Source organism: Uloborus diversus, chromosome 1, assembly GCF_026930045.1.
Source record: "Uloborus diversus isolate 005 chromosome 1, Udiv.v.3.1, whole genome shotgun sequence".
Lineage (NCBI taxonomy): Eukaryota > Metazoa > Arthropoda > Arachnida > Araneae > Uloboridae > Uloborus > Uloborus diversus.
In genome coordinates, this window is record NC_072731.1 from 86363919 (window position 1) to 86391474 (window position 27556).

The following is a 27556-nucleotide window of genomic DNA, read 5'->3' on the forward strand; positions in this document are numbered from 1 at the left end:
TGATATTTTACTAAATATTAACTTAATAAAAAGTTAGATTATTCAATAGTATATAGACATTTTTTTAAGTGTACGAAGACTTTTGTGAGATAGAATTTGCGGTACTTTTTGGTTTTTGATTTTTAAAAAATTAAGTTTTAATACTTTTTTAAAAAAATGTCATATACATTTGTTGAAAATTGATCATAGATCTTATAATTAAACAACTGTTCCAAAATATTAATTCTAACCAATGGATAGATGCCAATTTCACTGAAAGTCGTAGGTGTACGAACACTTTTGGGAGCCACTGTATACTGCCAAGAGCATGCCGCTGGATATTGACGGAATATAGTACCAAGATTTCCTCTTCTTCTGGATTCCAAAAATCATGCATTAAAAATTTACTTTAGAAACGGTAGTATCAAGATCTTTTCTGCTATAGCTGACTATAAAATAAATTAAAAGTGTGGGTATTTGAATTTGAATTTCTTTAATGACCTTACTTAAAAAAAAAAAAATATACTCACATTTTATTCCACAATGAGAAAATTCATGTTTAAAAAACTCGACCCCCCAAATGAAATGTTGAAATGCCGCCCCTGGATCCCGCTACAACGCGATCCGACTTACGTAAAATGGCTATAACACAAATATTTCATAAATAATGATGTTTTTTTTTTTGCAGACGTAAATTGTTCGCCTGCAATACCATTATTTTTTTGGGAAGGAGTCGAGGAGCCTTAGAATGTGTTTTATTGAAATTAAATATTGGTTTCGTGAATGGATTTATATCCCTTTAACATCACCGTAAGTGGAAGTTCATACACTGTACTAGTCTATACAACGCTTTGCTTTGAATTAGTGTATTCGCACACATAACCGCTCTGATTCTTTGCTTTTTTTCATTCTACATATGAACGTTGATTAGATAGAATGGCACCCAAGTGTTATTAAGGAAAGTTATTAACGCATTTAAAGTCCTTTATACAAGGGAGTGTTGCCAAAACCTTGTGCAAGCAATAAACAGTGAAGAAAATTTCATCCTAAAAGAGTACTGGAAGCAGTACTTAATAAAACAATTGCCTCTTCATTGCAAAACATAGGGACATCATTAGAGGCAATGAAAACACAGATAACCAATGAAAGTTAAGTTGTGATTGACATGCATGATTGTGAAGGCTTTGGTCCTGAAGACATTCATTGTGAAGCAGTTCAAAAGGAAGTGGTGTTGGTGAGCACCTAGTGGGAGAAGGCTTGTGCGCTATGGCAGAAAACGAGCAGATGAAGAGCTTGAGGGGGAGCTGCCTAAACTGACTTTTGACATCTTTAACAAAATGAGCATATATGCAAAAGAAATGCTAAAACTGTCGGAGACGCAAGATCAGAATATGAGTGTCCAGAATATGAGTATATCAGTGTTCCATTACCTTTGCTAATCACCTTGCATCTGCTCCTTAGAACAATTTACTTGTTTTAAAGAAGGAAAAACTAAGGCAACCAAAGATAACATCCTTTCTGATAAAGATGACTGATCCACCAAACCCCCCCCCCCCCAGATGATATTTAAAATGCCGAAGTTGAACTATCATTCCTTCTTCCTCTTCTTCTGACAAGTTTCTTGATGTGCATGTGCTGTCAGATGACTGATAACAGTTTGATCGCACAGCATGAACTATCATCATCTTCATTTAAAAATTATAATTGAGTTTACTATATCTAATGTTCATTGCTATTATAATACTTTTATGTGCATAATGCAAGCCGAGGACTGCTGATGGCCTTTAAAAAAAGTGAGAAAGGTGACAAATTTGAAAACAAAGGTGACTAAAAGGTGACAAAAAAGTAACTAAAAGGTGACCAAAAGCAATTTGTTAAGAACTCAAAAAACGGAAAAGGATTACCCCTTTTTACTGATTTTTACCAAAATAGCCTATATATTTCTTGTAAAGATTTCTTTACAATTTTCTTAGTAAATACAAAGCATTAATATTAAATCGAAAGTCTTGAAAGTAGAGAATAACTGAGAAAACCAATTTGAAAAATCAGACTTTAACAAAACGATAATTGTACTTACAATGCAAAAATAAAATGATGTTGAAGTATGAAACTAAAAATATCATTTCATATGCCTTAAAACGTTTATGATTTTTTCTTTCTTGTTTTATTTATTTTTTATTTTTTTTAGCAAGCTCTGAAAATATTCCATGACATGTCCATGGGAGGTAAAAAATGTAGTGTTAAATCAAGTTATTAATAATTACAAATACAAATGTGACGACCAGCAACAGGCTCTGGGCCCAGCTAGACTGGTCCTAGTCAATTTACAATCCCCAACTTATCATGCTTAGGAATAAAAAATAATGCCGAATAAGCAAGAATACTGTCATGGTCTCTTCTGATTTGATAAAAATAGGGGTGATAAAGATAACTATGTGAGGGTACTTTTTTTTTCAATCGGGACTCATTTGTTAGATGCGTTGGTTGACTGTTTTTTTTTTATTTCTTTTCTTTTTTTTTTAAACACAACTTTATTCCTTATTGAATCTAGGAAAATAATATCACATTTATCAAAAATACTGTCGTAGTGCATTTTGTTTCAAATAGGTTTACAGCAGTTTTTTGTTCCAATTCAATAAATAAATAAACACTAACCGCCACTTATAAAATCTCTGGATTATAAAATCAGCAGCTTTTTAAAATGAATGTGGAAGAACCAAATCATTATATTACCTAACCATGTCAAAACCGTACTTTAATAAAATCAATCTCGCCGTTACATAAAATAAAGCTTTTAGCTAGCATATGCTTCTAAAAGCTTTATTTTTACTGGAACTAGCCATATAAAGCATTGAAACCTAATAAAAAAATTTCGGAGATTCTCTGAGACACACCAAAAAAGGAAAATGTTAAGAAATGTTTACACAGACCAAGTTCACTTCGCACTTGCGCAGCAAAAATAAAACCCAAACTAACCATTTCTGTGCAAACACAAAGTGAAACTATAAACACAAACCAAAACCTTTCACTATTCCGTGCTCAAAGAAGACATCAAGGCACGCCTCCTTAACCCATCACCCCTTTTTCAAATCGAACCGCTTGTGGCTGCTTAGTCGCGACTTTCGAAGTCAGTAAAAGTAAAACAAGCAAGTAACATGCCTGGCTAGATATGAGCGTGAGATTCAGAGACTTCAGATGACGTTTGATAAACACGGAAGACAACTTGCATTCGATGACCGCTCACTCAACAAAGTGTGTAGAAACAAATTGCACACCTGAACTTTAGTCGAACAACTCTATGGCCAGAAACACGACAGGAAACAAAATGCAGTTTAGAGGAGACTTGCGGAAAATGCGTCTGACGGTCTAAGGGGGATAGAAAGACTAGTTCTGCTTATAGGGTGCAATTGCAAGCAAAAAAAAAAAAAAAATCCTGGATTTTCCGGTAGCATAGCTATTTTTCTTAAACAACAAGGTAGGGAGGGGCCATATTTAATGCTACTTTTTTAATTAATTTCACTGCTAAAGCTATCATTCAGATACATTTCAAGGATTTAATTATTTAAAAAAAAATCCTAAGACATTTCAAGAAAGGTGAGAAAGGTGACAAAAGTTGCAAAAGGTGACTAAAAGTAACCAAATTTTCAAAAGGTGAGAAAGGTGACTGACTCCTCGGCCTAATAATGTAAGTACCTGTTTTATTTCATGTCTTTCTCTCCTATTAATCATTGATTTCGTGATTTATAACCATAATTTATATTAAATAATAAGTCTTTTTTCTAGAATACAGTAAAAAGTCAGTTCTTCATAAAATATACGATAATATATACAAAAAATCAGTAATCCAACGTCATAAAGCACAAAAATTGCAAAATATTGCAGACACGTGTTTTGGTGTTACAAGGAACACCTTTTTCAATGCAAAGAAATGTGAGCTTCTGGATGAAAAATTCTGAACATACGTTCTTCCAGATGTTCAGTTTTGGTCTCCTTATCTCAAGAAGATTATTGGAAAGGGTTTAAAGAAGGGCTAAGACGTTAGTAGATGGGCTTTCTAATTAAATTATGATTCCAGGCTTCCAATGCTTAATATATATAGTCAGGGGCGGACTGGGTAAGTTTGGCCCAGTCGGCAAAAGAATATTTTGGCCCACCTATGTAAATTTAAAAAGTTAAATTAAACAGTACCGGAGCTCAATACTTCCGAGTCAAGCAAAGACATTAAACTACCGCTATATATAGTTCTTATTTTCCTTTAAGGTTATTCTTCAAAATGTGTAACTTTTCAGTCACACGCCATTTACAGTAAAAACTTTAAGGAACAATTCATTTAACAATGTTTTTTAATTTCATTAAAAATGTATCTATTTAAACCTGCCAACAATTTTTTTAATGATAATTTTTATTTTAATATGTTTTTGGCTCACTACATGTGAATTCTCACCTCCGTGGCATGTCACACAGCAGGTGGAACTGTTTATTATACTTAATAACTTGTTTAATAAAAAGTAAATACTTATTTTCACAAGTGTCTCAAATACTAATTGTTTAAGTATAATTAACTTTTAATATTTTGTTTTAGTTCATTTAAGTAGGATAAGGAATGACGTCACATAATAAATTCTGACGTCTGTTACCCAAAGACCCCATTCTTCGTTAACAGATGGTGGCAATGACATCCCATTTTATTTCCCATGATACAAGGGAGTCTCTTTATTCATTTCCAGCCATAAAGAAGGCGTGAAATTTTTGTTGAAAAGCAAGAAGATAGATTTTGTTTTAAAAACCAAGTGTGGTTATTCTGAACTCTCACCTCCATTGACTTGAATACATGAATTTCAGGAATGTAAATTCATGTAAAAAAAGAAGTGCATATGTTTTCTTATACTTTACATATGCATATTGCAGCAACGAAGAAAAAATCTTTCCCCTGAAAAGTGTATCCACTAGGCCTATATTAATAGAAAATTCCTCACCTACCTGACAGACCTTATCATTGTCATCATTTCTGAGGGATAATAAATGCTGGAGGGGAAATACATCAATTTTAGACAGTCTACTAAAATTATAAAGTACCAGTATGTTCTTAAATTTACTAATTTGGAAATATATTGATACTACACTATTTTTAATACAAATTAGAACTACAAGAATACCTGAAGTTTTAGCAATACTTCAATTAAGAGATTTTAATATTCAATTCCCATTAATCATTAAAATAGCTCATTGTTTGCACAATCAACAAAAGTACTACTTGATATTAAATTGGCCTCTATTTTCAAACGCTTAAAGTTTTTTCTTTTTTTTTTTAGTTCTGTGAACAAGGTTTTTAAAAATTTTATTTATGAGTTAAATGATTGGAACTTATCTGGGCCATTGTTTATGGGAATTTTTAGTAGGTAACACTTTCATGTAAGAATAAGAAGCTAAGGAAACAAAAGGTTTTGAAAATCAAAAATATTATTGTTCAAAAGTTCTGGACAAAACATTCTGGAGAATGACCCTTAAGTTTCTAAATCAAGTTTTAAAGTTCTAAAAAAAGAAAATTGTGAAACGTAGAAGTTAAGAAGAATAAGAAGCTAAGGAAACAAAAGGTTTTGAAAATCAAAAATATTATTGTTCAAAAGCTCTGGACAAAACATTCTGGAGAATGACCCTTAAGTTTCTAAATCAAAGTTCTAAAAAAAGAAAATTGTGAAACGTAAAATAAAGCTAACACTGGCACATTTTTTATGTACATTGAAAGGATACTATAATGATTATACGTCTGATAAGGCACATCTTTAGGCTTCATTACTGACAACATAGGAAGGACTCGAGGAAAGGGAGGAATCAGGTAAATCCCCCCTGAATTTTTTCGAAATTGGTTGATCTATATAGGTCTAAGGAGAAAAGAATCGGGCGAAGGGGTTCTAGTTCAATTCTAAGCTATATTTTCAGAGTTGATGTCAAAAAGCGAAATTTTATAATTTTCGGTAAAGTTAGAGGAGAGGGAAAAGACCCCCTCCCTTACAACTTTGTTTTCTTAACTTCCTTCTTTTTTTTTTTTCAAAATTGAAGTCCATTTTAGTCTATTTTTGTTTACAATAGAATGTCGGGGGTTCTTCCCAGTAATTCTCCGAAATGGGAGGTTTTAGAAATGCAATTTTAGAATGGTAAAATTGATGGAACAGGGGAGCATCTTGAGCTCCCTAAGAAAACCATTCGACTTTGAACTATTAAAAAACGCAAAACTATCTTTGGTCACGTTTGAGAGAGTAGGAGGATCAGAGTAGTGACTCATCTCATTTGGAAGCATTTAAAACTTGAAGCATACTTGTCACAATTTAAAACTACATTTAGTTACTATAGGGATTCTGACGACTCTTCTTCGGAATTTTTCGACATTGAAATTTTAAAAACATAATCTTACAATATGTTTGAAAATATTAAAAGGAAAGAGGACAGGTTTACTGAGTGTTTCCCCCAAGATTGTTTAGAAGAGCGCCGTGCCCTTCCATTTTTGAAATAACCATTGACCTTAAACTTAATCAACCCTCCTTGCCCCTTAAAAGTTTCAACAAAACTTCACAAAAGCGAATTCTTTTTCAAAAGATAAAGATTCACACTAACCTGTCCTTGAAACGTTACTCCATCGCTTTGATCACAAGAATCTGATTAGAATATATCTGAATGTATTTTTCATTACCTTTAAAACTAAACATCAAAAAGCTTTTTAATTCTTTAAAAATAATTACTATCGAAAGCACTAGAACTTAGCATGTACCTAGTATACCAAAAAATAAAAAATGCACCTTTTTCATTTAACAAAATTTCTATTAATAGGTACCCTTTAATCAGAAAGTGTACTGCCCCTTTTGCTCTGAGGAAAACACTAGTTTTCTCGGTGCATTTTTTGCTGAAACTGAAATCAATTTCAGGCTATAGTGCAGATAAAAGGGTTACTTTCTCATGGAAATTTCTATGATAGAAACTTTAAGCTATCTTTAGTGACTTTAAGAGAATGGCGAAGGTTCGAAGTTTTTGTCTGGCAACTTCTCAATATTTAAATCAGATTTAAAAAAAAAAAAAAATTGCAAAAAAAAAAAAAAACAAATTTAAAAGTGCTCTAAAAATTGAAAAATAATTTTATTCTTTAAATACCATTGGTAATACTTTTAAACATAATTTTTGAAGTTGGCGCAAAGACAAAAAGTAAAATCAAGTGTAACCGTGCTTCGTTCATGGTTTTTAAGAAAATCAAAGTTAGGAACAAAACATTTATATCGTTACTCAAATATGCTGTCATCAATGCCTAATGTATGTGGTAGTGAAGGAACTGGGCCTGCTTAAATTTATAGTTGTAGTTGAGTTATGGTTGTGAATGATTTTATCTATCCTTTTTGTGCCAACTTCAAAAAATGTTTAAAAATTGTCGATGGTGTTTAAAGAATAAAATTATTGTTCACTTTTTAGAGCACTTTTGAAGTTGGTTCTTTTTTTTTTTTCAAAATTTTTTTATTTTATTCTTTTTAGTGTAAATGTATTTCAAAAATAGTAAGACAGTACCATCACGAAACTTCACCTTATTTTTTTCCTAAAAATACTCAATACAAAAAAAACTACAAACACACCTTAAACTTTAAGCGATTGGAACTAAAAATACATATTTGTTCCTCTCTTGAATTCATTTGTGAGTTCATTTAATTATAACCATTAAAATATTACGTTTTCCCAGACTAATTTGCATTTCACAGCATGCAAAGTTGCTTGTGACGCAATCCTGTATCTCCTAATATAGTCCAGATCATATGTTATTGGCATAGATGATAACAATAAAAATACTACTATAGTTGAGGCAAACCTATAACCTGGTAGCATTTTGAAGGCAATACAGATCCTAATCCCTGCATTTCTCGCTTCCAGGTTAGGTTTACCCCCACTATAGAGCAATGACACTGAAGAAAATTAATGCTTGCTTCAAAGAAGCCTTCATTCAAAATTATTACAATTTCTATTAATATTACTGTTGTATGGCATCAAACTTTTGTAACAATGGGTTTTATATTTAATCATTTAACAGGGAAATTGCATGAAATTTACTGTTTTTTGAACATAACTTTTTTCTAAAGAAGAAATATGGTCAAACAAAGTAATGGAACCTAAGTTGAGCTATCCCCTATCCATTAAAAAAAGAATAATCAAAATCGGCTCACTAGGTGATACGCTGTGAGTGGACAAAAAAAAAAAAAAAAAAAAAAAAAAACATACATACGGCATGAACTGATAACGGCCTCCTTTTTGAAGTAGGCTAAAAAACACAATTGAGGGCCTTGATGCAAGCACCAAGAATCAGGTAAGTCCAGACTCACTCATTTTTGGTAAGACCAACAAATAACATCAGTGTCCGATAGAAAGGCTAATAATCTTTCCCACATTAGTTACTACAAAGCAGAGGTGTAATCTTACATTTGTGTCCGGTTGTTGCACCAACCGGAACATCTATATTCTCCCCAAACAAAAATGATCTTTTTTTTTAAAGGAAAAGTTAGGACTTAACAGGTTTTTACATCAAAATCCTCAATTGAAGACTATTGTCGGTGACATTAGAACTACAAAGGAAACTCATATCTGAAGTACTTTGGGATCCCATTAAGTATAAATCTCGCCTCAATTACCACTAATGTTGATTAAAAAAAATCTTGCTCCCCCCCTCCCCCCACCACTGGAACTCAGTCCTAAATCCACCTACGTCAGGTCTCTCTTCAAGTCGAAATTTTTTCCTGTTTCAGATTCAGTTTATCGTAATAAAGACTTGCTTTCCCGTATGCGATTCTGAGATGATAATTCTTGCATAGCAACAATTTACAATAGACCAATGAAATCTCTTGTCAACTGACAGCATTTAGTTGAATCTGTCACAACCGGTGAATACCAGGGGCGTGCGCAGAAATTTTGAGGCTCATCACAAATGACTTATACGGGCTCTTCTCCATCTTGTGTACCCCTACGTCCCTACATATATTTCACTCATTATTTAAAAAATCTCGGGGCCCCATTCAGGCTTGGAACTGGGTCAAAAGGTGTCCCTTCTCTCAACCTCCCTTTGTGCACACCCCTGATTATGTATCAACACCACAAATCATGGCCCATGCATTTATAGCAGGGTCGGGACTGCTTCGTCTAATGGTGCATGCCCCTTCAATTTTTGTTAATTGACATACAAATATAAGTTTTTTTCGCTTCTTTTTCCATCCCAACCCTTTTTCAGGCCGCGTGTGACCCCAATTTCTCTGGCCCACTCCCATAACCTCAATAGATAAGATAAGAGAGGAAAGCATTCACACATGTACTTCGGCTATTTACTTTGGTCCCTCCTTAGGATGGGAAAAAGAAGCGTGTTTAAAAACTTTTTTCACATAAAACAAACAAACTACATGTTCATTTTTTTATCACATATTATGACACTTTAAAAAAAAGTTATGAGGGGATTTAAATGCATTAAGTTCAACAAAAAAATTGCTTGAAGTGGCCCACTCGGCGGTTGGCGCAGTCGGGGATCCACGACTAGCCGACCTGGCCAGTCCGCCCCTGTATATAGTCTTCAGCAAAGGAGAGTAAGAGGGGACAATATCTAGTTATTTAAGTAAATTAAAATGGAGGACATTTATGGGCTAACTTTCTGCTTAAATGGCAAAACCAGGGGACATTGTTTAAAGCTTTTTAAATCTCAAGCTAATTTTGAAATCAGAAAAAATTACTACTTCAACAGGTTTTTAGGTATTTGGAAGTTTAAAGCAGCTGCTACTTGAAATAGGGTAAATAGTTTTAAGAGGGTTATAGATCTTCATTGGGGATTGATAAATTGACTAGGACCAGCCTAGCTGGGCCCAGACCCTGTTGCTGTTAGTCACTTATGTATTTGTATTTATATTACCTGCTCCTGTTTCACTTCAACATCATGACAATATTTTGATACTTCAGTTTGTGGCAAGCGACACAAAAGTACTTTTGGCCATTCAGAACTTTCAGATCCCTCTGGATGAAATCTATAAGAACAAGGATCAAAAACACATCAATAGAGGTAAACTAACTGAATTGAAGCAAATACATAGTTTTAACAATAGCAGAATCAGTAGCCTTGTAAGCCTTTTATCACTGGGATGAAGAAGGCTCATTTCTTTAGATGTAACATTTTCATATTTTGCTACGGTAAAGAGCTAATTTTGGCACCCCCACAATCCTATTTTCTTAGGCCCATATGTAAATACGGCCCTGTCGATACCACTGTTATTCTTTAGCACTTTTTATTTTAATTTTCATCTTATTTCTGAGATTTTATGATATTTCAGCACTAAATTTATGATTGTGTTTGCATGCTATCTCAAATTTTTCAATAAACTTAAGAGAGCAAGCTGAAAGGGTGGGATGGCATTGGCCTCTAATGGCCTATGGCACGGGTTCCAGTTAAAAAAAATTTTGGATGCAGAAAATTCTCAGTGTCCATTTTGTATGATTACGAGGAATGTAAAAGATTCCATGAGTATTGATTTGGCCTTGAATACTCTTGGTAAAATTGAACTCTCAGTGTAGTTTAGCACCAAAAAGAGTTCAGAAGTCTCGATCTGGTGGAGAAAACGGGACTCTAAATTCTTGTGATGATGATTATCTTCTAATAGAGGTATTACATGATAGAATGAATGCCAGCTCTTGGCAAATACATTAGGTCCACAAAACCAGTATGCAGTTCCGTTATGAGGCAAACAAACAACAATTCTGAAAGAAACAAAGAAAAAAAAATCTAACTTACGTTTCAACTCTTTTTTTAATTCTTCTTACAGTCATTTTATTTTCATCTGTCTGAAAGAGGTACAAGAACAATAAGTAAACCTATAATTGAATTAACAGATAAAAATATTCTAAAACCTATGAATAGAAAACCTTTTTGTTTATTTTGATACTTTTGCATTTTTCATTGATTTTACTGTCCGCCTCTGACAAGTTAAAGCTATGGCTTTGAGCAAGTCCATTTCTTTCAAGCAGGGCAAAGAGTAAGAAGAGGAATTATTAGAGCAGAGTTGGGCTACCATTAAGCCTTTTTATCTTCAGCCGTTTTTCCTCACCCCTATTTCAGCAAATGGAATCGTTTAATCCTTCAGCCAACGGAGCTCAATTTGCCGAGGCGGGCAGTAAATGCTTAAGTATTGCAATGTGTAAATAAAAGCGAAATATGAGTAAATGAAACTTCTTTATTTTTTTTGAAGCAAATGCAGTTGAAAAGGAGTACAATACACACTAAATTACTGAATAGAAATGCAGCCAAGAATACTTAATGCATGAGACTTAAACACTGATGTTAGTACAGGATAAAATTCAAATGTTATAAGTACAGCCCCAATGTATGATATTCTGGGAACCATTTAAATACCAGTCATTTTCGAACCAATTGAAACTTTCAAATTAAGAAAAATACAGATCAATAATTTAAAAACTACAGTAAACTAATGATTATCAACAAGCGTATTATCTGTGGGGCGGATTATTTGCGAGTCATTTAACAGTCAGGAACATGTCTTTTCCCAGTAAAAAGCAAATACCAATGGGTGTTGTTTTGATGAAAAATTATTAATAAACTCGGTTGTTTTATTTATTTATTGTGCTTTCTTCATTGCACATACACGTGTTCTTTATTGATATTAAATTCTGTTTTGCAAAAATACAAAATATTTTTACAGTACTGTATAGGATTTTCACTGTTTGAAGAAAGTATTATGCATCAATACAGCTAAGTTTTTGAGGAAGGAAAATTTTTACTTTATTTGTCTCTCATTTTAGAATTTTAGCGGTCCGCGATTTTTATTATTTGCGGCACGTATGCCACCCAATTCCGCAGATAATCGGGAGTTTACTATACAGCTTCCAAGCTAAAAAGAAAATTTCAGTTGACAACAACAATAATTTTTTTTTCACTATAGCAAATTATTTTTAACACATTAAAAATAAAACTCACGAACATTTCAGCACGTTTCAGATGTTACATCTTTTGATTAGTAATTAAAAATATTAAAGGACTTGTATGTGAAAGTTCATAATGCTTTAGCAAAAAATTTCAAGTGTCACCGTTCAAAAGAGTGTTATGCCATATACTAATGCAAAATTTATGAAAACCATGAAAAGTTCTATTTTTGAAGTATAGAGAAAGCAGACTGAAAAAGTGGCTGAAAAAAGTAATGTTCTGGGACGATGACACAAAGATTATTGTTGTGATTAGCTGAAAGGATTAAAAAAAATTCTTACCACTTCAAATTGGGAGAAGAATCAGGACTGACTTAAAGAACCCTTAACCACAAATGTTCTTTTATTCAACTTATTATGGGATACATAAATTCTGCACAATATCAAACAGTATTATATGATCATCTGGGCCTTTACAAGGCTCTTGTAGGATTGTGTTTCTGACAACAAAATTTAAATCTTCTTAAGAATGTTTTAATATTAGCTTCACTTATAAGAAAAAGCTGATGTTTTGTCATGGTGTAAGTCAAACTCTAGGCTTTAGTCTCCAAAAAACTGTAAGGGTCTCTAATGTTATGAAGTTAAATAAGTTTTACCTATTTGAACCAGAAGTGTTCATTGTGAGAGAAGGACACAACAGATGTGAAATTCAACTCAGCCAACAGGTCATTTCAAATGGAAAACTAGGTGCTTGAAGTTATCAGGAAAAATAAAGTTCTAGGCTATGTTCATTTTTATTTGATTGTTATTAATATTTTGGACAAAATTTAGAAAGTCATACAGTACAGCAATTCTCAGCTGCTGCTGCTATGCTGGACTGGCACAGGTCCATGAGAAAATTTCTTAGAGATTTTTACTAGTACTCATTTAAAAGTTTTCCTTCTGATATCTACACTGATATAAGATTATACTGTCTAACCACAGGTTGTATAAAATGGGGTCGTTTCTGAAATTTTAAAATTATTTTTAATCAGAGAGAGTTTTTTATTTTATTCTTTTTAGTGTAAATGTATTTCAAAAATAGTAAGACATTACCATCACGAAACTTCACCTTATTTTTTTCCTAAAAATACTCAATACTAAAAAAACTATAAACACACCTGAAACTTTAAGCGATTGGAACTAAAAATACATATTTGTTCCTCTCTTGAATTCATTTGTGAGTTCATTTAATTATAACCATTAAAATATTACGTTTTCCCAGACTAATTTGCATTTCGAAGCATGCAAAGTTGCTTGTGATGCAATCCTGTATCTCCTAATATAGTCCAGATCATATGTTATTGGCATAGATGATAACAATAAAAATACTACTATAGTTGAGGCAAACCTATAACCTGGTAGCATTGTGAAGGCAATACGGATCCTAATCCCTGCATTTCCTCGCTTCCAGGTTAGGTTTACCCCCACTATAGAGCAATGACACTGAAGAAAATTAATGCTTGCTTCATAGAAGCCTTTATTCAAAATTATTACAATTTCTATTAATATTACTGTTGTATGGCATCAAACTTTTGTAACAATGGGTTTTATATTTAATCATTTAATAGGGAAATTGCATGAAATTTACTGTTTTTTGACCATAACTTTTTTCTAAAGAAGAAATATGGTCAAACAAAATAATGGAACCTAAGTTGAGCCATCCCCTATCCATTAAAAAAAGAATAATCAAAATCGGCTCACTAGGTGATACGCTGAGAGTGGACAAAAAAAAAAGAAAAAAAAAACATACATACGGCATGAACTGATAACGGCCTCCTTTTTGAAGTAGGCTAAAAAACACAATTGAGGGCCTTGATGCAAGAACCAAGAATCAGGTAAGTCCAGACTCACTCATTTTTGGTAAGACCAACAAATAACATCAGTGTCCGATAGAAAGGCTAAAAATCTTTCCCACATTAGTTACTACAAAGCAGAGGTGTGATCTTACATTGTGTCCCGTTGTTGCACCAACCGGAACATCTATATTCTCCCCAAACAAAATGATTTTTTTTAAAGGAAAAGTATGAACTTAACAGGTTTTTACATCAAAATCCTCAATTGAAGACTTGTCGGTGACTTTAGAACTACAAAGGAAACTCATATCTGAAGTACTTTGGGACCCCGTTAAGTACAAATCTCGCCTTAATTACCACTAATGTTGATTAAAAAAAATCTTGCCCCCCCCCCCCACCACTGGAACTCAGTCCGAAATCCACCTATGTCAGGTCTCTCTTTAAGTCGAAATTTTGTCCTGTTTCAGATTCAGTTTATCTTAATAAAGACTTGCTTTCCCGTATGCGATTCTGAGATGATAATTCTTGCATAGCAACAATTTACAATAGACCAATGAAATCTCTTGTCAACTGACAGCATTTAGTTGAATCTGTCACAACCGGTGAATACCAGGGGAGTGCGAAAAAATTTTGAGGCTCATCACAAATGACTTTTACGGGCTCTTCTCCATCTTGTGTACCCCTACGTCCATACATATATTTCACTCATCATTTAAAAAATCTCGGGGCCCCATTCAGGTTTGGAACTTTGTCAAGAGGTGCCCCTTCTCTCATCCTCCTTTTGTGCATGCCCCTGATTATGTATCAACACCCCAAATCATGGCCCATGCATTTATAGCAGGGTCGGGACTGCTTCGTCTAATGGTGCATGCCCCTTCAATTTTTGTTAACAGACGTACAAATATAAGTTTTTTTCGCTTCTTTTTCCATCCCGACCCTTTTTTAGGCCGCGTCTGACCCCAATTTCTCTGGCCCACTCCCGTAACCTCAATAGATAAGATAAGAGAGGAAAGCATTCACACACGTACTTCGGCTATTTACTTTGGTCCCTCCTTAGGATGGGAAAAAGAAGCGTGTTTAAAAACTTTTTTCACATAAAACAAACAAACTACATGTTTATTTTTTTATCACATATTATGACACTTTAAAAAATGTTATGAGGGAATTTAAATGTATTAAGTTCAACAAAAAATTGCTTGAAGTGGCCCACTCGGCGGTTGGCGCAGTCGGGGATCCACGACTAGCCGACCTGGCCAGTCCGCCCCTGTATATAGTCTTCAGCAAAGGAGAGTAAGAGGGGACAATATCTAGTTATTTAAGTAAATTAAAATGGAGGACATTTATGGGCTAACTTTCTGCTTAAATGGCAAAACCAGGGGACATTGTTTAAAGCTTTTTAAATCTCAAGCTAATTTTGAAATCAGAAAAAATTACTACTTCAACAGGTTTTTAGGTATTTGGAAGTTTACCAAAAGCAGCTGCTACTTGAAATAGGGTGAATAGTTTTAAGAGGGTTATAGATCTTCATTGGGGATTGATAAATTGACTACGACCAGACTAGCTGGGCCCAGAACCTGTTGCTGTTAGGCACTTATGTATTTGTATTTATATTACCTGCTCCTGTTTCACTTCAACATCATGACAATATTTTGATACTTCAGTTTGTGGTAAGCGACACAAAAGTACTTTTGGCCGTTCAGAACATTCAGATCCCTCTGGATGAAATCTATAAGAACAAGGATCAAAAACACATCAATAGAGGTAAACTAACTGAATTGAAGCAAATACATAGTTTTAACAATAGCAGAATCAGTAGCCTTGTAAGCCTTTTACCATCACTGGGATGAAGAAGACTCATTTCTTTAGATCTAACATTTTCATATTTTGCTACGGTAAAAAGCTAATTTTTCCACCCCCACAATCCTGTTTTCATAGGCCCATATGTAAATACGGCCCTGTCGATACCACTGTTATTCTTCAGCACTTTTTATTTTAATTTTCATCTTATTTCTGAGATTTTATGATATTTCAGCACTAAGTTGATGATTGTGTTTGCATGCCATCTCAAATTTTTCAATAAACTTAACAGAGCAAGCTGAAAGGGTGGGATGGCATTGGCCTCTAATGGCCTAAGGCACGGGTTCCAGTTAAAAAAAATTTTGGATGCAGAAAATTCTCAGTGTCCATTTTGTATGATTATGAGGAATGTAAAAGATTCCATGAGTATTGCTTTGGCCTTGAATACTCTTGGTAAAATTGAACTCTTAGTGTAGTTTGGCACCAAAAAGAGGTCAGAAGTCTCGATCTGGTGAAGAAAACAGGACTCTAAATTCTTATGATGATGATTATCTTCTAATAGAGGTATTACATGAGAGAATGAATGCCAGCTCTTGGCAAATACACAAGGTCCACAAAACCAGTATGCAGTTCCGTTATGAGGCAAACAAACAACAATTCTAAAAGAAAAAAAGAAAAAAAAATCTAACTTACGTTTCAACTCTTTTTTTAACTCTTCTTACAGTAATTTTATTTTCATCTGTCTGAAAGAGGTACAAGAACCTATAATTGAATTAACAGATAAAAATATTCTAAAACCTATGAATAGAAAACCTTTTTGTTTATTTTGATACTTTAGAATTTTTCATATATTTTACTGTCCGCCTCTGACAAGTTAAAGCTATGGCTTTGAGCAAGTCCATTTCTTTCAAGCAGGGCAAAGAGAAAGAAGAGGAATTATTAGAGCAGAGTTGGGCTACCATTAAGCCTTTTTATCTTCAGCCGTTTTTCCTCACCCCTATTTCAGCAAATGGAATCGTTTAATCCTTCAGCCAACGGAGCTCAATTTGCCGGAGGCGGGCAGTACATGCTTAAGTATTGCAATGTGTAAATAAAAGCGAACTGTGAGTAAATGAAACTTCTTTATTTTTTTTTTGAAGCAAATGCAGTTGAAAAGGAGTACAATACACACTAAATTACTGAATAGAAATGCAGCCAAGAATACTTAATGCATGAGTCTTAAACACTAATGATAGTACAGGATAAAATTCAAATGTTATAAGTACAGCCCCAATGTATGATATTCTGGGAACCATTTAAATAACAGTCATTTTCGAACCAGTTGAAACTTTCAAATTAAAAAAATACAAATCAATAATTTAAAAACTACAGTAAACTAATGATTATCCACAAGCGTATTATTGTGGGGCGGATTATTTGCGAGTCATTTAACAGTCAGGAACATGTCTTTTCCCAGTAAAAAGCAAATACCAATGGGTGTTGTTTTGATGAAAAATTATTAATAGACTCAGTTGTTTTGTTTTATTTATTTATTGTGCTTTCTTCATTGCACATACACGTGTTCTTTATTGATATTAAATTCTGTTTTGCAAAAATACAAAATATTTTTACAGTACTGTAAAGGATTTTCACTGTTTGAATAAAGTATTATGCATCAATACAGCTATGTTTTTTAGGAAGGAAAATTTGTACCTTATTTGTCTCTCATTTTAGAATTTTTGCAGTTTATCTGCGATTTTTATTATTTGCGGCACGTATGCCACTCAATTCCGCAGATAATCGGGAGTTTACTATACAGCTTCCAAGTTAAAAAGAAAATTTTAGTTAACAACAACAATAATTTTTTTTTCACTATAGCAAATTATTTTTAACACATTAAAAATAAAACTCACGAACATTTTAGCACGTTTCAGATGTCACATCTTTTGATTAGTAATTAAAAATATTAAAGGACTTGTATGCGAAAGTTCATAATGCTTTAGCAAAAAATTTCAAGTGTCACCATTCAAAAGAGTGTTATGCCATATACTAATGCAAAATTTATGAAAACCATGAAAAGTTCTATTTTTGAAGTATAGAGAAAGCAGACTGAAAAAGTGGCTGAAAAAAGTAATGTTCTGGGACGATGACACAAAGATTATTGTTGTGACTAGCTGAAAGGATTAAAAAAATTCTTACCACTTCAAATTGGGAGAAGAATCAGGACTGACTTAAGGAACCCTTAACCATGAATGTTATTTTATTCAACTTATTATGGGATATATAAATTCTGCACAATATCAAACAATGTTATATGATCATCTGGGCCTTTATAAGGCTCTTGTAAGATTGTGTTTCTGACAACGAAATTTAAATCTTCTTAAGAATGTTTTAATATTAGCTTCCTTATAAGAAAAAGCTGATGTTTTGTCATGTGTAAGTCAAACTCTAGGCTTTAGTCTCCAGAAAACTGTAAGGGTCTCTAATGTTATGAAGTTTAAGTTAAAGAAGTTTTACCTATTTGAACCAGAAGTGTTCATTGTGAGAGAATGACACAACAGATGTGAAATTTAACTCAGTCAACTGGTCATTTCAAATGGAAAACTGGGTGCTTGAAGTTATCAGGAAAAATAAAGTTCAAGGTTATGTTCATTTTTATTTGATTGTTATTTATATTTTGGACAAAATTTAGAAAGTCATACAGTATAGCAATTCTCAGCTACTGCTATGCTGGACTGGCACAGGTCCATGAGAAAATTTCTTAGAGATTTTTACTAGTACTCATTTAAAAGTTTTCCTCCTGATATCTACACTTATATAAGATTATACTGTCTAATCACGGGTTCAATAGAATGGGGTCGTTTCTGAAATTATAAAATTATTCTTAATCTGAAAGAGTATGCTTAAAAACATAGGATTTGACCATTTTTTAAATAATTTGACAAAGTTTACTATTTTTAAACAATTATTTAAGTCGGAGCACATACCCAATTTTATTTTTTACGCTTCTGCCCATAACATCACAAATGATTCCAGTGGCAGAAAGTTTTGTAGCTGTCTGCAAAAAGCTTTTAGAACTTCATAATCTGTCTGCAAAATTTCGAGCGTGGTTTTTATAAAAAAAATAAACTAATCTTTTTTGAAATAAGGCAGGAGATGCTCGACCCCCACCCCCTTAAAGACAATGGAGCACCTCCCTAAATTCTATGAAGCTGCCCCCCCCCCCAAACTAAGCCTAAAATCTTTCTCAAATTACCTCCTCCTAAAAGTTTCAATGGTGCAATCTGATGACCTCCGCCCCCCGTCCTTGGTGGGCACCTGACATTCGCATACATGTGTTGGCTAATGAACAGGGGTCTGTCCAGGATTTTTTCATAGTCCATTTTTTTTGTGAAAAATCAATTCATTTTGTGAAAAAGCAAATAATTTTGAGTGGGGGGGGGAGTAAAATGAAATTTCAAAATGGGTGTTTGTGTGAAATTTTATCTTTTTTATGTTAATATTAATTTCCCTTGAAAAAGAAATCAAGCAGTGGTTGAGCATTTAATTTTTTGAAACTCTTAAAAAACACAGAATTTTGTTAAAAAATTTAAATTTATATGATTTCAATAAAAATAAAAGGAGAATTTATTTGTTTACCCCTTAACAAAATGCACTAAATATCAATAATTCGAAAAATCCGATTCTCAAAGTGGGTGCAAAGGGATTGCAATTCTCAAAGTGAAGTCTCCAAAAGCATAAAAACGGATCATAAAAGAATTAATTTTTTTAAAATTAGTTTAGAATTGCATTTTAGTAGCCATAGAGAAGCTAAGATAAACATATTAATATCTGTCAACACAGTTGCAGCAAAACTAAAATTAAACCATCTATTCAGCATTTAAATTTTTGACTCATAAACAAAAACTGAATTTCGTTTTAAAATCTTGAAATGATGGTTTTAATAGACTTTTCATTTATTTGCCTCCTTATAAAGCGAAGTTAGCTTGAAAAAAAAAAGAGTAAAAGTTCTCATACCGGATTCTCATACCGGATGCAATCAGATTGCATTTTTCAAAATGAAAGCGTTAAAAGTATAAAAATGGTAAATAAAAAGTTCATTAAAGTAAAATAGTTTCAGAATTACCATTTAATAGGTCTGCATGATGAATATTATTAATATCACTGACATATTCAAAGAATATTCGAAGTCTTGAAAAAAAAAGGGATGAGTAAAGGTTTAACACCAGACACCAAATGGAGATAATTTTAAAGCTGGTAACCCTATTTGAAGCAATCATATTTCAATTCGGTGATAAATGCTTTTTTTTAAAAGTCATTAGAGGGAAGAAAAAGTCTTTACACTGCACTTTCAGAGAACCTTATAACAACACTACTGCTAATGATTTGATGAAACAAACAAACAAAATTATTCACTATGTTATTATTTATCCCTTGCATCACAGAAATGTGCTGACTTTATTTTTTTTTGTACAGAGAAATATGCATTATTTTGATTTCAGATTTGCACAATTTGAAAAAGATAGTTTTGTTTTAGTTTATACCGCAGGCGGGTGGGCAAGCGAGTGGGCGAGCGAACGATCACGCGGGCGAACGATCACATGTGTGATCATCCGCCTCAGTAGTTCATGAAAATAAATGTCTGACAGTTGAAACAGCTTTTTCCGTTTCTTTTTTTTTCTGCACATATAACTTTTTTTTTTATAGACAACTTTTATTTTTTTTTAGCACGGACAGAACTGTCCCCAATAGGGTTCTGTTGTCTGCGACGATGTTTCCATGTCGCAGCGTTTCTGCCACTGGGCAAATGATGAACTGCCATTCACTGTTACAATAAGTGCAAAGAGAAACATTTAATTTACTTCTTTATTCTCAAGTACTGGCAATGATATGGTTGATAGCAAGCGTAAAGAGCAATTTTTAATTCGCTTCTGAATTATCATAAGGTGGAAACGCAGTAGGCAGCAAGCGTAAGCACTCAGCGCGCCAGTGGAATACGCACCCAAGTTCATCATTTGTGACATTATAAAGACCAGGCCTTGTTCGAAAAATCGGACATTTTAAAATATTAATTAAAAAATAAATGTTGGGAAAATGTCAGTATTTTCTGGGTCCATGTTATTATACATATATATGCATATATATATATATATTTTTTTTTGCTCATTCTATCAACTTCAGTGACTAAAAGTAGCACTTTTGACTGAAGGAAACAATCCCATTGGCAAACGTCTAGTTAAGACGAGTCTATCTGAATGAGGGGGAAAAATAAAAATTCGACATGTATGTTTTGCTTATTTGAATAAGACTGCTTAATTTAGAGGCTAGCATACATCTGCAAAATCTGACACCGCTGAAAACTAAAAGAAGTGCCAATTTCCGTCTGTAGAACGGATGTTTGCTTTTCCATACAATTCGTAGTCAGACAGTACGTTAACTTTGTGATTACTTTTCATAATTTTTTGTGGGCTTTCTTTAAAACTGATTTACCTTTGTACAACAAGTACAAAAATATACTTATATTCACATTTAAATGTATGAATGAATAAATCAAAATGAAAACATTACAATTAACTTATGTAACAGTTCTTTAACACCTATTTTTTTTTTTTTTTTTTTTTGTAAAAGAAAAAAGAAAAAAAAAAAGGAAACTTGTTTGTGAGATTTTTTTATGCATTTTTACCAGTTCACCGGTCAGTAAAGGTTCAGAAACAATGATCTACTGAATACTTTATACAATTCACTTTGAAACTTTTTTTATGATATCTTCCAGATTTTTCAGGTAATTAAAAAAAAATAAAAATAAATAAAAAGATACCTGACTTCGCTCCATTTCAGGATTTCCATAAAGATGAGTAAACAAATCATCAAGAGAGTAATTTACTTTGGTATCTTTCAAACGACTACTTCTTCGAGCACTAAAAATCAAAGACATTAAAAGAAGAAGAAAACTTTTATAATTTGTAACTTAATATTTTTATTAAAATTTGTATTTTGCAAAAAATTTGAAAATTCAGATAGCATATTTTAGCACGTTAGTTTAATTAACTGAAATATTTCAGAAGCAGTTTTAATAAGGAAATAAGAGCTGTGCAGTTATTAAAAAAATACACTTTTGACAAATTTTGTTATCCAGTTTCAATTCTTTGAATTTTTTCGGGAACCATGATAAGTCATACCAATTAGTTTTATGAAATATCTGACAAAATAAAGTAAAATTCAAAAGTATTATCTCTAAGAAACTAGTTCTAGAGTTTCAATAAATTACATATAAAAGAAAAAGCACTTTAAAAGCTTATAGTATACTTATATTCATTAAAGAGAAGTCATGAAATGTTGGTGTGGCTTCGAAAAATAAATGAACACCCCATGCAAAAAATATAATTTATCTTTTACTTAGAAATAATTTCAATCCAAAAATGGGGCTTTTAAGCTGTAAAATTTGTATGTGATCACCGATTTGAAGCAAGACTGAATAAGAAGCATAGCCTGTTCCCAGAGCGAAGCGCTAACTCAATTTTCTACAGAAATGACTTCATTTTTTTGTGTTTTGAATGGAATATTACTCTTTCTAAGCACTATAACTCAAGTAAGGTAGAGTATAGATGCGCAACGCAGCAAAACTAAAAAGCCAAGTAATATAAACATATATATATATATATATATATATAATTAATTTTTTATTTACTTGGCTTTTTAGTTTCGCTGCGTTGCGCATCTATGGGCTTTTGGTGTGGTCTTTTCAATATTTTTCACTTTTATTATTATTATTATTATCATATATATATATATATATATATATATATATATATATATATATATTATATACAACCAGAGTTTTTTAAATAATGCATAATTAAATTTCACCAGGAATTTAGTTTTAAAAATTATTATATGGACAAGGAAGTCTATACTATTATTCCAATAAGTTCAAAATTCATCACATGTGTACTGGTGGTTTTTCTTAAAACATAATTGGTACTCCTTAACTCGGCTGAATAGTGAAAGGCCGAGTACTTGGTAACTCGGTACTCGGCCAAAGTGCTACTTGGTACGTCTCTAGTATGAACTGCGTAAAAATCATTTTATTTACGTTATTTTGAAGTTTATAGCGATCGGCGCCATTTTGTTTTGCTCCGACTGTTCTATTTATTTTGCGTACTCCAGAATTAAAGTGGAAATGGCTCCAGTGGACTATAAATTTACGATAGAGAAATTAGAAACGGCTAAAGATTGGACTAGATGGAAAATGTCCATTTGTTTACTTTTAAGAAAGCACAATCTGCTGAGTTCCGTTAGCGGTAATTCGACACTTCCGGAACCGCTCGACTATGAGGACAACGACGATTTTGAGGAGAATAAAAAGAAGTTTGAACTTGCGGATGCGAAAGCCTTGCTCTTTATCTCCCAGTCTTTGAATGACATGAACTTTGATTATATTAAAACATGCACAACAGCGAGAGATGCATACGAAAAGCTGATTGTAATTTCTGACAAGTCGTCAACGCATCGACTCGATCGCTTGTGGACAGAATTCTTTCATCTGGAATAGAAGCAGGAAAATATTGCATCATTTGTTAGTCATGTGCTCAAAATATATTCATTGAAGCTAATGATGAACTGAATCGCATTCTTCACTGCACTGTTCCTCACTCGATGTTATTGTTTAGCATTATATCAATGCTACCGCAGGATTATATTGCATTTAAGACTGTGAGGGATGGTATCCCATTGAAAGATCGATCTATTGAACTGTTAACTGAAAGATTGTGTGCTTTTGAACAGTAAATAGAACAACAGCAATGTGGAAGTACAGCGTTACAAATTCAATCCAAACGGCAGGTGCCGCTACCACTAAAAGATCAGAATTCAGTAAAAGAGGAAAACAGAAATGATAGAGGAAACAAATCAAAACAGAGGAAGTGGAAAAATCAAAACAGAAAAGCTGTGAATCCTAATATTACTTATTTTGAATGAGGAATTGCCATACATAAAAGAATAAATTGTCCTCAAAACAAAAGTAAGAATTTTTCTTCATCCTCTGGTATTGCGATGCCATGTACAGATTCTCAAATTGACAAAAGCTGGATCATTGATTCTGGAGCATCTCAGCATATGACATTTAACAGCAGCATTTTTGAAAGTTTTAAAAGCTTTGCTGTTACGGAGGTAGTCAATGCTGCAGGAGGTCAGAAGCTTGTTGCTTATGGTTCTGGAAGCGTCAATGTGAAAACTCAAGTAAATGGCAAATGGAAGAAAAATTACCTAACAGATGTGTGGTACGTACCTGAATTAAAATATCAAATGTTTTCTGTTTCCCATGCTTTAAGAAAAGGATTGAATGTTTCATTCAAAAATAAATTTTGCTTTGTGAAAAATGAAAATGAACTCATTGCAGTTGGAGAAAAATCCGAAATCGGTGTATTTTTGATGAAAATATTTGCTGAAAGTCCAACAAAACCAGCAACTGTTCTTATTTCAAGTACAAGTGATACTCTTCAAGCAATGCATGAAAGAATGGCTCATCAAAACAAGAAACGATGTATTAAGTATCTTAGACGACAAGGAATATCTGTATCTAATGATAACTCAGAATTCTGTGTAGGATGTGCATATGGAAAAGCCCATAGGAAATCATTTCATTCACGGACTGTTAGGCCAATGAAGCCTGCTGAACAAATTAATGCTGATGTTGCAGGTTCCATGAAAGAAGCCTCTGTTGGTTCTCAAAGATGATTTCACGAAATTTCACCGAGTTTTCTTTTTGAAGGCAAAAAGTGAAATACCATATTGCATAAACTTTCCTAAACGAAGCAAAGACAGCTGGCCATACTGTTAAGCAAATATTGTGTGATTCTGGAACTGAGTTTGATAACCTGAGTTTGACTTTGAACTGGTTTGGTTCAAGCTACTTCTAAAGGAACTGATCGGATATGAAGGTCCACCTATTCTGTATGTTGACAACCAAAGTGCCAAAAAACTTGCTCAAAATCCTCAATGTCATCGAAGATCAAAGCACATTGATGTGCGTTTTCATTCTATTTGAGAGGAAGTAGAACGAGAAATTTTAGAAATAGAATATGTTCCAACATTAGAACAGTTCGCTGATATTTTAACCAAACCACTTACAAGTGCTCTGTTTATAAAGTTGCGTAGTGGACTTGGACTGAGCAAAACGGTCAAAACTTTGACTAGTGCTAAAATGACTGTTTACATATTTTTCAAATGTTTATTATTGCATGTATTTTTTTATGATGTGCATAATTTAAAATTCCAGTATTGTTCATTTTTGACAAGTTAAAATTAAAAAGTGGCTGTGATATCGGGAAGAAGCGTTGAAATTGAGCGATATCTTGCCAACTCTAGTTGCCTCTTGGCGAACTTTCACTGCTTGGCGGCCGTCAATGATCGTTTTCTTCAGTACGCTGCACAATCGCTTACGTTGTTGTTTGTAGTTTGTATCTGCCGTTTTTCTAATATGCTTTTCTTCAAATAAATGTGTAATTAAGATGATTGCTGTTAATTCTTGTGCTCTGCTGAAACCAATAACAAAATTTATAACTTATTTTTGAAATCGTGCAAAAGCCCTCTCAAGTTGAGGAAAAATAGAAAAAAAATCGAAAATTTTTAAAGACATATATTTTTTTTCAAAAAATAATTTATTTCATTTCTAACAGGATAAAAAATAGACTTTGTAGCTACAGATATATATGGTAAAAACACCTTGTCATCATTTGAATTCCCACAAAAAACCTTAAAATACCATTTTTGAAGTGAAAGATACATTATTTCAAAAATTCTTAAGCTGACATAAAGCTACTCTACTATTAAACATCCGCTTTAATGCCTTACATACATTCCTCTTGAGACACAACAAGTCAATAATTTTTCCTTTTAGATTCTCAGCGAGACGGATTAATTGTTTCAATGAGCAGTATAATTTCACAGCCGCCATTAGATATAACAAAGAATTCCATTTTGCTTTTTGGTTAGAGTTTATTTTCCCTTCATTTGAAGCAATTTTTATCGGTAGAGCTCGGCGCCTTTTTGGCTCTGGCGCCACTGTGCTTCGCACGACCTTGCACATAGGGACGGCGCGGCCGTGCCAGTACCTGAGCGAAGGTGTTGTTGTAGTCATTCATACTTCGCTGCCACCGAGTGGTTAAAGTTATCCCCTCTAGCCTGCCAACAACTGTAGAATATTCAGATTTTGTCAAATGGCTTCGTTGAGACATCGCACTCACCGAAACAACGTGCTTACTGAGTGTTGATCATTATTTTCTGCTTTGTCTTACAATATTTTAGAGTGAAATCTCATTCTCTGCCACCAAAATGTCGTCTTTGACGTCAAACTAAAAATTAATATACTGCAATGTTTGAAATTGAGAAAAATTTGTATTTGTGACTCCCTTCTTGGATTCTATGCAAAAAAATACTTGCTAATACCTTTTATTGTACCAGACTTACAATATCCTTTAATTGTTTTGAGCAGCGTATTTATGCTCAATTAATGAGTGGGTGGATTGCATATTTGATAGTTAAAAATAGCCAGATAGGACAGATACCGCATAGTTATGTATACGGTATATGCAGTGTATCCCTAATTTTAAATTATAGTATTACAATTTTTAAACTGGAAAAAAAAAAAAAAACTCTTAAATCAGTGGATCTAAAAGCTAAAACAAGATTTCTGTTGCAAACAATGAAATTCATTGTTAAACGTTAAAGTGGAAATCAAATTATGTATGTTAAAGAGGAAGAATCAAATTTCATTTTAGTTTTTATTTTAACTTTTAATTGTCATTTATTATAACCATTTTCAATTTTATTTTCTGTGGTCATATGACAGCTTTTTCTCTGTGTGTTTACTGTTAAGTATTAATCTATTGCTTAAAAGATTTATGATACAGTTGAGATTTTATCTGATCACGTGTTTATAGACAGGGCCGGATTAGCCATGGAGCAGAAGTAGCAAATGCTACGGGCCCCAGGCTTCTGAGTGCCCCGGTAAATAAGAAAAAAAAATTAAAAAAACAAATCAAACTGTTTTCCCGCACGTGTACCCATTTAAACTTCTTCCTCTCTCTCTCTTTATTTTAATCTAGCTTTTCTCAGGAAAAATAAATGTTCAAATGAACTACAAATTTCATTTTTTTTTCCATCAAAGAGAAGACTCGTAACGTGTATGGGATAGTACCATCCTGACCGTTATCATCAGTATTGGGAAAGGGAATCTTCTTGTGTATTTTAGAGATGGTAAGAGCCATCAAACTAACAAAGATTGAGAACAGCCGCTGCCTTGACTAATTCCACATGTATGCCCTTTTACTTATCTAGGCATCGGACCCCCCCCCCCCCCCAAAAAAAAAAAACTAACAACCTTTGGAATGAAGTTTCCTCAATTAGATTTTCACTAGAACCACTTTACCTTCTTCCAATCACTCCTCGACTCCCTCCCTCCTTTTTAGATTTACTTAACAATTTTCCTTTCTACATTATTACAAGTCTGTAGATGTTAACATTGATTTTCAAAAAGCTTTCGATAAGGTACGCATGTTGCTCTACTTAGCAAATTAGCAGATATAGGAATAGGAGGGAAAACTTTCATTTGAGTAAAAAACTGGCTGACCGGAAGGAAACAAAGGGTAGTTGTAAGGGGAAATTATTCTAATTGGAGTGAGGTTTTAAGCGGGGTTCCTCAAGGATCAGTGTTAGGGCCTGTCTTGTTCATTGTTTTTATGAAAGATATTTATAAAAATATTTCTAGAAACATGAATTGTTTTGCTGATGATGTCAAAGTTATGGGGAGTGTAGAAAATGAAGAACAAGTAAATCAGCTGTAAGAGGATCTAGATCACATTATGGAGTGGGCTGATAAATGGGGTAAGGCTGTTAATGTTGGGAAATGTCAAGTGCTACATTTAGGGCATGGAAATAAGTGTACAAGTTATTATTTGCAAGGTTCAGTCATTAGTCAAGCAGAAAAAGTTACTGATCTGGGCGTCTTAATAAGTCAGGATTTAAAGTTTAGC

General features: G+C 33.2%; 1 protein-coding gene across 1 annotated transcript in view; it reads right to left on the bottom strand.

Annotated features, from left to right (window-relative positions):
• Positions 1-27556, bottom strand: part of LOC129229266 (uncharacterized) — a 163244-nt gene that overhangs the window by 24751 nt on the left and 110937 nt on the right. Inside the window, exons 14-18 of the mRNA XM_054863575.1 lie at positions 21343-21442; positions 16239-16288; positions 15363-15474; positions 10769-10818; positions 9896-10007 (exon numbers count right to left, since the gene is read on the bottom strand). Of these exons, the coding sequence (XP_054719550.1) occupies positions 9896-10007; positions 10769-10818; positions 15363-15474; positions 16239-16288; positions 21343-21442 (424 nt within the window). The remainder of the gene's footprint in view (positions 1-9895; positions 10008-10768; positions 10819-15362; positions 15475-16238; positions 16289-21342; positions 21443-27556) is intronic.